Source organism: Rattus rattus, chromosome 1, assembly GCF_011064425.1.
Source record: "Rattus rattus isolate New Zealand chromosome 1, Rrattus_CSIRO_v1, whole genome shotgun sequence".
NCBI lineage: Eukaryota > Metazoa > Chordata > Mammalia > Rodentia > Muridae > Rattus > Rattus rattus.
Genome location: NC_046154.1, coordinates 197,185,517 through 197,197,290, shown reverse-complemented (window position 1 = coordinate 197,197,290; position 11,774 = coordinate 197,185,517). Strand labels below are relative to the sequence as shown.

Sequence of the window (11,774 nt, the reverse complement as noted above, 5' to 3'; positions counted from 1 at the left end):
TCTTCACCCACAAGCCCCACGCGCCTTTAAACGCATAAATCTTCCTTCTTAATGTCGTACGGAGGAGCAAGGAGCTATTTCAGAATTCCGGCCTTGTACGCTCACCGCCCGTCCTTTAACCGTCGCTTTAAGGTCTCGCGAGAAAAGGCCCTTGAGGCGTTGTCATTCCTCCCGAAAGGCGGTCCATGCAAAGACAGACATCCGACAGAACCAATGGGAGCGTCCCTGTGAACCGCGCCTGCGTAGAGCGCGCGGGGCAGCCCTGATGAACTCCGACCCCGCCTCCCCGCAGCGCCCTGCGTCGGCCGCCCCCGCCCTCCCAGCGAAGGAGGCGGGCTTTGGCCTCTTGCCCTAAGAAGCGAGTGCGGAGGGAGTGGGAGCGAGACTGCCCGAACGCAAGTGTCTGGCTTCCCGGCGAGGCCCAGGCGTCCGTCCCGCCGCCCATGAACTCGTTGCCCCGCGAGCAGCGCCGTCGTTAGGCCGTCCCCGTCACTCTCTCGCTCACCCCCATCCCCGGGCAGCCATTCCCCCCTACCCACGTCTGGCCGGGGACTGGACGTCGTGTCGAAGCGCCTTCCCCAGTCCGCGTCGCGCTGCGACCCTGGAAGCGGGCGCCGCCGCCAACGAGAGGAGGAGCCCCGGCCGCGGGGCCCAGCAGCCACTGAGCCAGCAGGCGGGATCGAGGCCGGCAACATGGCGAGCGCTTCGTACCACATCTCCAACTTGCTGGAAAAAATGACATCCAGCGACAAGGACTTCAGGTGAGACTGAAATCCGACCCGAACCTTACCTCGGGGGAACGTGGGGGGCGGCCGCCACCGGGCAGGCCCTGCCCCACCCCTCGGTCCGGCGGGTCTCTAGCCACCCCCTCCCCCCATCTCTCCACTAGGCCGTTGTCCGCTCTGGCCACCAGGTCTCCGCGTCCCGGCGTCCCTGTCGCATCCTTTGTCCACCCCCAGGGACACGTCCCAGGTAGCGCCCAGGGCCGAAGGCACTGGCTGCGCTAGGGAAGGAGTTTTTCCCGGCCGGGAGGCGGGCGTCGGGGCCTAGTCCCCGGCCCTCCCGAGGCGCCAGGCCATCCTGGCGCTGGGGACAAGCTGCTGCTCGCCAGCCACTCAGCCGCCGCCTGGCTTTCCCGCGGATGGGAACCGGTGCCACGATCAACTTTTCTGAGGCCTTCTCTGATTGGATTGTCTGTCTACTTTTTCTTTGGATCATTCTTGTTCGCGAAGGTGGCGAGAAGGGGGAGGGGAGCCCGGCTTAAGGGAAACTTGGCTCTGCAGGGTTTTCCCGCCAGCATCCCTGTCACTTTTCTCGGTCGAGTGAAACTCACGCAGGATCTTGGGGTTTCAGGCGCACATCCCTATACAAAATCATGGCCAGAGGGCTGGATTGCTGAGCCTTTTGCCAAGCAAATGAATCTTAAAAAGAGAGGCTGGTGAGCATGAAGATTAATCGTTAGAGTTGTGTTCTGCAAGACCCGGACTATTGGTTCTTATTCCTGTGCGTATCGAAGGTGTTATATTTCCACACATTAGCCTTGTCTTTTTTCCCCATGCTACACTGATTGTTAACATCCTCCAAGACACCTATTCCTTCACAAATAAGCCCTCTGTCGAAAGAAAAAAGCTATTTCTTTGACACCCAAGTTTTGCTCTGTAATGCTTTGGACGATACAGTTTTGTGTGCATTTAAAAAGAACAATCAATCTTTGGTTAAAACTCGTCTAGGAGCTTGGTTTTTGCTGTGTGAGCTGTTTTAATACCGAAGATTTGTCCAAATCCTATCTGAAGCAGTTTTCTGATTTGTGAAAGGAGAACCCTGGGGAAAATAATGCCTTTGTTTCTAGGTAAAGTCATTAAAGTGCTCAGTAAAATACATACAGGGTCCTTTTTCTCTGACTCAAAAACTACCAAGAACTTTTTTTTGGGGTACCTAGGGATCTTCTGAGTCTTACATTTCTATTTTTGAAAAAATTCCCCTGAAGATGATTGGGGAGGGGGTGGTGTTTGGGTGACGAGTTTGTGTGGAGCATTTTGAAGTTTTAGGTTGATTCTAGGTCCGAATGTGAAGATTGAAGGGATTTATTTATTCTTGGACTGTGGACGATTAGGATGAGTTTGACACCTCTGGATCTTTGCTTGCTTCCTCACAGTTGAAGTCTTGAATGAATGAATGAATGAATGAATGAATGAGACAGAGGTGTATTGTATGTGGGTGTTGTGCCCTGGGGGGAGGGGTTCCTGTAGAAGTGCTGAGTTTCACTCTGATTCCATCTAACTTGCTTGAAGGCAGCACCTCAGCTAGCATCATACAGTTTTGTTAATTACAGACTCATGGGCCGTTTTTGAAAACTGCAGTCACTTCATGTACAGTTCATGTATATGCAGCTATTGACTGAAGTAATGTCCTGTAAAGAAATGTGCACACCTGGGTCTTTCTTCTATTTTGAAAACTCCTGTGAAAGAAATAGGATGCCTTGATGGGAACTGTAGAGGTTTCTACATGAGGTCAGTCGCAGTGGGCCAACGCACTGCCACACTAGGCCACTTCTAGAATGTAGTGAGTGTCACCTTTAGTAACAGTGACTCCCCTTAATGTAACATTATTACATTTCTTAAGGGGCTGGAGAGATGGTTCAGAAGTTAAGAGCACTGACTGTTCTTCCGAAGGTTCTGAGTTCAATTCCCAGCAAACACATGGCAGCTCATAACTGCCTTGTAACTCCAGTTCCAGGGGAATCCAACACCCTCACACAGACATACATGCAGACAAAATAAATTATATTTTAGCCATCTACTTAACTGTTTGGGACCAAAGTACTCTTTTACATTGAATATTAACATTTTTGAAGATTGATTAGAATAGCGCATTTGAGCTTGTGTTTCTATTATTTTCATTATATAGTCACATTTTTAAAAGTAATGCTTCATTCTCATTAGAAGTTTAGTTGTTTGTGGTTAAATACTTTTACATAGTTAATTGACAGAAGAGTTGTAGGCAGGCTAAGTATAAGTGGCATGTGAAGTCTAACATGCATAAAATACTGTGGGCAGGCCCTGTGACCCCAGAATGGCTGATAGTGTGACCCAACACAAAGTTGTGAGGTTAGAATATTTTTTGATGTGTGTGGTTTTCTAGATAACTGTTGTGTGGTTTGCTAGGTTGAACTTTGTAAGTGACAGTGTCATGGCACTGTTGGCAATGTCAAAAGCTTGGGCATGCTTGTAAGGAAAGACAGTGTTTCCAGAAGGAAGAAAGTACTATTCTCATGGTGAAATACAGAGGATTTGGCCTAGTTACAATCCTCTGCTGTAAATTGTGAGGTCCTGGGAAATTGATTTAACTTGAGATTTTTTTTCACTCATAAGAGGTTTGCGTTATGTATAGTTAAAAATCCTGAGCATGGGTCTTTTTTGGCAACAGTGCTGTTCAAAAGGCAGAAAAGGTAAACAACGTAAGCATAAATTTTAGGATTTTAAAAGATCTTTTTATGGAATTTAAATCACTTAATTGAAAAAAATCTATGTCTTTAATTGTAGTGTTCTGAAAGCTAGTGCTGATGATGTGAGTAAGTGGGGCATGGACCCAGTGAGGGAGGTGACATTTGCTTGTCCCAGTGTCTAGGGTGCATAGTGATTGGGGCATGGGACCCAGGGATGGAGGTGACATTTGGGTGTCCCAGTGTCTGGGGTGCATAGCACTTGTACTAGCTTTGATTTGGGGAAAGAATAGTTTTAAGATAATGAATGCTAATTCAAGTAGTCCTCTAGGGGGCAAATCATCATTGATGGTGTGTGTGCCTTAGAGCAAGAAGCAATCGCTTCTTGCCCTCCCCCCCCCAAAAAAAAACGGTGCACTCAGACACCACTCCTCCCAGAAAACCTTTATATTCATATAAACTAGTTATTTAGGCTTGTAGACCTCTAGGAGTTTGTTCAAGAACTAAAGAATTCAAATGAACTGGTAGAGTGGCCATTTGATTCTGTAGATGATAGAGTGGGAGCTCTGGTTGTCAGTACTGATAGTAAATATTTGGTGGGTTGTGATGAATCGTTTCCATATACCTTACCGCAAGTGACTCAGACTATTGCAGAGAAGGAGGGGATAAGAAAATGCTCTAATTTTATGCATAGTAGTATTTATGCTTCTCAGGAGCTTTAGCTGCTTGATTATTTATCCTTGTCTCTGGTACAGTGGATAATAGCCTCTGTTACATACAGTTCTGAAACTGAGATATTGGGTTAAGGATTTGCAGGAGGTCAGTTAGTAGTGCTGGGATTTATTTCTCTGTGCTTGAGGACCTGGTCTGTACTAGTTGTTCAGTTTTTGACTTAGGAACATTGAGTCAGCTCTTAAATTTCCAAAATTCATGTTGATGTATTGTTTAATTCCTTTAGCAGCGCTCTGAGATTGGGCTCTATTGCTTATCCCCAGAAAATCTGCTTGTTGAGTGGTTAAAAGCGTATTGAAGAGTTAAATCATCTTGGTAGTAGTTAGGTGTCTGGCAATGACAGAACATTAAAGCAAGGAGATTCCATATGTGTTGGAGTGCTTTCAGTGAGGTCTTGCTAGTAAAGTTTTTGATAGAGAAAAATATGAAAACACACAAGACACACATGAGGGGGGAAGGGACGATATTGTCCTATAGCTGGATAGTCATTGGTTCATGGGAGTCCTTAAGAATAGGGGCCTGACACTTTTAAACATTTTTTTTTATTATTTTGTGTGTATGAATGTTTTGCCTGCATATGTTTTTGCACCATATGTATGCCTGGTGCCCTCAGACGTCAAAAGAGAATGCTGAATCCTCTGGAACTAGAGTAAGATGTTTGAGTACAGATGTACTGTGTAGATGCTGGGGACTGTGCCCACATCCTCTCCAAGAGCAAACACGTGCTCTTTAACCTGAGCCATCGCAGCCCAGGGTAACCAGATCTTACCTGAACACTCTTAGTTCATTTGACAGCTGGCTTCCTTGAAAGCCAGTAATGCTTGACTGGCACGTTAGCTCCAAGGTTACAGAGAAAAGGAAGGCATGGAACAATTCTGAGAAATCTCTTCAAGAAACCACTGTGAAAACAATTTCATGCTGCTTGATGGAATTTTAAAATGATTTATGCTGTTGCTAGTGATTTGTTACAAAGTCTGTTTAGGTGTTTTGAATATTAGCAGATGTTTCTGTTTGGAAACTTTTAAGATCAGTAAAAATCTAGACCTATAAAGAAACGTTAGAGGCTGGAGAGATGACTCAGCGGTTAAGAGCACTGACTACTCACCCAGACCCAGAGGTCCCGACTTTAATTCCCAGCTACCACATGGTGACTCACAACCATCTGTAATGGGATCTGATGCCCTCTTCTGGTGTGTCTGAAGACAGCTACAGTGTACTCATATAAATACATAAATTTAAAAAAAGAAAAAAAGAAAAAAATCTTAGGCTCTCAAGAGTGGAAAGGGAATTTGAGACTTTGTTGCAGAACTGAAAGTGTGAGTTTGCATGTTAAAGTAAAAAGAAATAAAAGAATCACCATATTGGTTGCCTTTTAAGTTTTTTAAGGCAGATGGTTACAGCTTACTTGATTTTCCTGTATTTCCTTGATTTGTACAGTGGGATCAGCTATGATTTGAGTTCAGTACTGGAAGGGAGAGAAAGGAGTGTCATACAGGCAATTTACAAATTTAGCGAAAATTAGTTTTCCTCATGTAGACAAATTATTCCAAGTTCGTTCAGAGCTGTTTAATAGTGTATAAGAAAAGGAAGGTATATGCCTAAAATCTTTGAAAGATAATTGATTGCCGAATGATGTATTCCAGCCAAGTCACCTAGATTTCGGCTGTAGTTTAAGAGTAAGGTTGTGTTATGTACGGAGGGAGATGGGGAAGGTCACTCATTGAACAAGACACATTTCTTTCTAACATAGTTTCTGCTTCCCTATGTTTGGTGGAGATTGTGAGTAGAATAGCACCTGAATGCAGCTCTTCTTCCAGCCTTCCTGTGGTCCTGTGGGAAATACTTCTCAAATTAGTCTCCTGGTCTTAGTCTCCTCTAGAGCCTCACTCACTCTGCTCAGTAGAATTTCCCCTACAAATTATAGCTGCTTCTTTTCACTCTGATTAACTACCTGAAGAACTCCAAACTTCTAATCTGGTGTCTGAGCTCATTAAAGCCACTCCCAAAATCCCAGTAGTCCCCTCATGTAATGGTAGTATACATTTTCACTGTTAGCACACTTTAATTTTTCTAATGACATCCCTGATGTCATTTACTATCTCCAAAGCTGAGGGGTTTCTCAGTAAGAGTTGCTGGAAGGAACCGTTTAGTCAGGGACTGTTGGAAGGGCATGAGAGAGCAGTTTTAGATCGGTGTTGTCAGAGGGAGGACACCGCAGTGACTGCAGCTCAGAAAGTCTTCTGGGGGAAACCATTGCTAACCAGTGCAAAGCTGAACTGGTAAGAAGCATCCACTCTTTAACAAGGGGGAATGTCATAGTTTTACTGTAGCGCCTTACCTGCACTGGATGTTCTTTGAAATTAAGTCCAAGAAAACAAGGTGCTTTAGGTGTGGCGTCAGCTCAGTTTGTAGTGACATGGTATTTGTTCACTGTTGCTGAGGATGAGACACTCTCCAGTCAGTATAGTTAAAGCAGTTGCTCCTTCATGGGGGTGTAAGGTGGGTGCTTAAATCACCTGTTCTTAACAGTGACTGCAATGTGATATTAAGACTCAGCCTCTGACTGACATGGCCTTTAACTTTTGTTCTTCCTTGCTGAAATAAATAATAGACTTAGCCTGATATCAGGGATGCACACATAATCAGCTGCTCCCACATTCAAGTCTTAAGTCTCATTTCTCTCTTGTAGCATGTCCTTAATTCCTGTATGTAATCGATTCTGAAGAACCATTAATTTTACCTCAAGGAGTTAGCTCTGTGTGTATGACATATTCTGGAAGATTCCCTCCAGTCTGAATCAACAGATACTACCCCGAACCATTGCTTACGAGGACACTATGAAGTTTGGTTTCTGTGAGCCCCTGGTTCCTGCATTTTCATTAGTTACAGTGTTAATTATTTTATGTCTATATAAATTTAAGAACACTTCATTTTATAGTTGATTAAACATTAAGCTCACAGTCAATAGCACTTTCAAAATAAGCCTGAATGAAGCTTATTTAACACACTTTTCCAGAAGGGACATCACACACACCCTTTTGTATATAGAAATGCTAGATAGTACTTCCAGTTAAGTATGGGGGCTATATTAAACAGCAAAACCATCAACAGAAAGTGCAAATGCGAACCATAAGACTCTAAATAGTCTGGGAAGAGAGCTGGTTGCAGTATGAGAGTTGAGCAGAGTGCCTTGCAGTGGAGAGTGTGTGTTGAATGACTTCAGTCTGTCATCATTCTCCGGCTGTCTGCACGTGGTTGCAAAGTAGAGAGAGAATTAACAAGTGAGTTCAGAGGTCTAAGCCCTGAGGAATAAGGACTGACTGTTTACCCCTTCCCATTTCTGTTAGTCACTCAGTTAGTCTACATTGGCTTTTTAAGCATCAGTAGTTCTCATAACCTCTCTCTAGTCCAGCTAACCAATGACTGGCTCTTCCCAAAGTGTTGGTTGTAGTGATCCTTCTGGAAGGCACTTCTAGTCATTCCTCTTCCTGACTCTGTCCAATATGCCTTTTGGTAGCTTCCCATTGCACTTAGTCTAAAACCTGAAGTCCTACTATGTTATATAGATCTTTTAAATACCTGTCTCTTGCTTACTGGCATCATTTTTTCCAGAATAGTTTTGTCTTCCCGTTATGTCTCAGTTTTCCTTGTTGTGGAGCCCTTATTCCTGTTAGCTGGGCATCTTATCTGAATGCGGTCCTTTCTTTTAAACTTTTTTTTTTTTTTTTTTTTTTTTAACAAGTAAGTCAATTTATTTAAACAGTTGACTTAGGCATCTGCAATGGTGACTTCAACCTCCCTCCAGGCTCAATACTGATGGAAGTAATCTGTAACAATCTCTGAAGGACTGTGTAAGTCAATGAGTCGCTTGTGGATTCTCATCTGGAAACGATCCCGTCTTTTTTTTCTGGTAGTGATTCTCAGTGTCTTGGTAGGCATGCGCACTGGTCCTTTCACTTTCAGATTCTTCTCCTTTGCGCCTCTGTCAAGTTAAACCTTTTCCAGCGACTTCATTCTGCGGCTGGTGAGCGTGATTGAATCCGGTGAATCGCCCTTTGGGGCTTAGTCTTCGGTATCTTTAAATGCCATGGCTGAGGCGTATCTTCCTGACCGACTTGTTCCTCAGCAGGAGCGAACAGCGGTGAGTCAGGACAGAGCAGACTTGACAAGGCTCCACAGCACGCACCACAGGTCTCGGTCTTTTAAACTTTTAAGTGTGTGTGTATTTCCCTTACTAGCTTGTCCTGTAAATTCTGAAACAACGGGGACTTGAATCTGACTTGGCTAGCTCATGTAACCTATAGCAGTTTGTAGATGCCTGGTATGTTCATTTCTCAGTCCATGGTTACTGAATACTTGACTGTTTCCAGCGTTAGCCTGCATTTCCATTATCTCTGAATTTTTCTCCACTTGTTTCTGTGCTCCTGATACATTGAACAGCCTAAACTGCTTTACTCTGAGAGGTGCTCTGCCGTCCCTCCACCACCTTTCCCAACCCTAAAGACAAAGTTCCTAGCACTTCTTCCCCATGTGCCCTGAGATCTCAGATCTGAACTAGCAGATGCCTTGTTTGATGTGATTGCTTGTTTTTTTTTGTTTTGTTTTGTTAAGACAGGATCTCAAGTAGCTTTGTCTAGTCTCAATCTCATTTAGCTGAGTATGACCTTGACCCTGCTCTTTCAGAGCACACCTCCCAATTGATAGGTTATGAGAACTACTGAAACATACAAAAGACAAAGGCCGAGTGACTAACAGAAGTGGAAGGGGTAAAAACACAGTCCTTACTCCTCAGGGCTGACGCCGGTGAAATCACTTGTTAGATTAGTAATTGTTGTTGTGCATTGACATGCCGGGTGCTTTTTATTTTTAGTAAGATGAATATATTTGAAGCTTTAGATAAAACTAATAAACTCTGGAAAAAATTGTAAGGATGAGATTGTCTATGTTTGTCCCAGCAAATGAAAGAGAAGACTGTGTGTATGTCGTCTCTGCCTTTATGTAAAAGAATGTATCCATCCTTTTATCTAGTAGAACCATCAGAACAGGCAAACACCTTGTTATTTGAATTGTCTCCCTTTTTTACTTACATTGATGATTATTGTTACTGAACTGGACAGTTGGTATTATATAAACCATGAGGGGTTGTAAACTAGCATTAAACATTTACTGTATCTAAGGAAAGCAATTTAAAATGTTGTCAAGGCTTTGTGTGGTGGTTTGAATAAGGATGGCTCCCATAGGCTACTATTTGAATGCCCAGTCACCTCGATGTGGAACTGTTTGAAAGGACCCTAAGGATTAGGGGATATGGCCTTGTTAGAACAGGTGTGTCACACTGGATAGCTTTGAGGTTTCAAAAGCCAGATCCAGTCTCTTTCTCTCTGCCTGTGGATCGGGTTATAAAACTTGCATGCATGCCACCATGTTCCTCTCTGTGATAATGGACTCACGCCCTGAAACTGTAAGCAAGCCCCTAGTTAATGCTTTTTCTTAATAGAATTTCCTTGGACATGGTGTCTCTTCACAGCAATAGAACAGTGACTAAGATATTTTTATACCTACATTAAAACGTTATGCAGTTTTTCCCCTTGAGAATATTAATCAAAACTTTGTTCATATTGTTTTGTCCTTTTATTTTATAATGAGAAGAGCTTTTAAAAGTACCTGTCTAACTTATCTCCTATTGTCTCAATGTGAACATAAGGGTTTTTTTTTTTTTAGCAGTTTTATGGAACTTAACAAAAATTGAATTATGTGCTTTCATGTAGTTTTGAACTAACATTGTTGTTAAATGAATACTGATTCCTAATTATTAAAATTATCCTTAAAATTACCTTATATTAACAACTTATCAAGCCCCTGCCACATAGCTTATTGACTACGATGCCCAGTTATTATCCTAGTTCTTTAAAGTTATAGTTGGGCTTCTCAGTTTAAAAGAGATTTTATCGTTGCTGTGTGAAAAAGTTTTTTTTTAAATGGGTCTTGCTCAAATGAAAGGATTAAATATTTTTATTTCAGTTAGACTCTTCTCATGGTTGAGAACTAGGAAGTAGGGGAACTGTTTATTTGGCTTTAAACAATTCTTAGTGCTTTATTTAGATGTGATTACACCATACCCAGGGACATTAATTTTAAATAATAAATTTTCTTTAACCTAGATGGGGAGGGGGAAGGAAATCTAACACTTCACATTTTCCTTTACTGAATATTCAACTCTTTTATTAAATCTGAGATTAAATGATAGATCTCTTTTGTTTTGTTTTTTTTCTCAGTCTGTTTGGTAACTTCCTTTGTCTATGGGTCTTTTGTAACGTTTTTTGTATTGAGAGTGTGTGTGTGTGTGTGAGTGTGTGTGTGTGTGTGTGTGTGTGTGTATGGTTGTTTGCTTACGTGTATGTTTATATACTACATACATGCCTGGTGCCCACAGAGGTAAAAAGGGTGTCAGATCCTGTGGGACTGGACTTACGGACAGTTGTGAGCTTCCATGTAGCTTCTGGAAACCAAACCCAGGTCCTCTGGAAAAGCAGCAAGTGCTCTTAACTGCTGAGCCCCTGCCCTTGGTCTCGAGGGGCAGAAGGTGTACTTCAGGTGGAACAACTTCCTAGAATCACTTCTTCACCATTTTGATAATACACTTTGATAACTAGTAATTTGTATATGTAATTCAGTTATTTGTAATGTGTAATCCCCCAGTTCAACATCATATCCAAAGAAGGAATTCTTTTTTTTTTTTTTGGTTCTTTTTCGGAGCTGGGGACCAAACCCAGGGCCTTGCACTTCCTAGGCAAGCACTCTACCACTGAGCTAAATCCCCAACCCCAAAGAAGGAATTCTAAATATTTGTGGTTAAGGTCATTGTAAATAAAATCAAAATTCCATGCAAAGAATATGGAGCTCTCTCTCACACCTCACAAAAGTAGTACAGTTAATGAGAATGGAAGAACATTCAGTGAAGTCTTATTCGTAAATTTGAAATCAAGATAGAACTCTCAAGTGCCTATCTGAGGGGCTGAAGTAGAGATAGGTTTATTAGAGATTGAGAATGTGTTGCTCTTACAAAGGAACAGCACCTACATGGTGGCTTACAACCATCTGTAACCCCAGTTTCAGGAGATCAACAGGCACACATGTAGTGCACATACATGCATACAGGCAAGCCATTCACACACATACATAAAAGTATAAATAAAAACAATTTTCAGTGCCTATCTGTTTTTTAAGTATATTCCATTACCCTTTTCTTTGTAGTGTTTAAATTTATGGTGACTTTAGTAGTTGAGTTTTTATTTATAATATACTATGTTCCTTTTGCAAAATGAAGCATCACTAAATATGAAAAATCCGTTTTAATGATTTAAATTCTTCTGATTAACAAATGTTGATTGTTGATAGGTTTATGGCTACAAATGATCTGATGACAGAACTGCAGAAAGACTCCATCAAGCTGGATGATGACAGCGAAAGGAAAGTCGTAAAGATGATTCTGAAGTTGCTGGAGGATAAAAATGGCGAAGTGCAGAACTTAGCTGTGAAATGGTAAGCTGTGCTCGGACTGCTCAGGCCATATGAGCTGATGCTCTAAGGCCGATGCTAC

General features: G+C 42.4%; 1 protein-coding gene across 1 annotated transcript in view; it reads left to right on the top strand.

Annotated features, from left to right (window-relative positions):
• The first annotated feature begins 333 nt into the window (after nt 1-333).
• Nucleotides 334-11,774, top strand: part of Cand1 (cullin associated and neddylation dissociated 1) — a 41,610-nt gene continuing 30,169 nt past the window's right edge. Inside the window, exons 1-2 of the mRNA XM_032912957.1 lie at nt 334-761; nt 11,573-11,716. Coding sequence (XP_032768848.1) covers nt 694-761; nt 11,573-11,716 — 212 coding nt within the window. The 5' untranslated portion in view covers nt 334-693. The remainder of the gene's footprint in view (nt 762-11,572; nt 11,717-11,774) is intronic.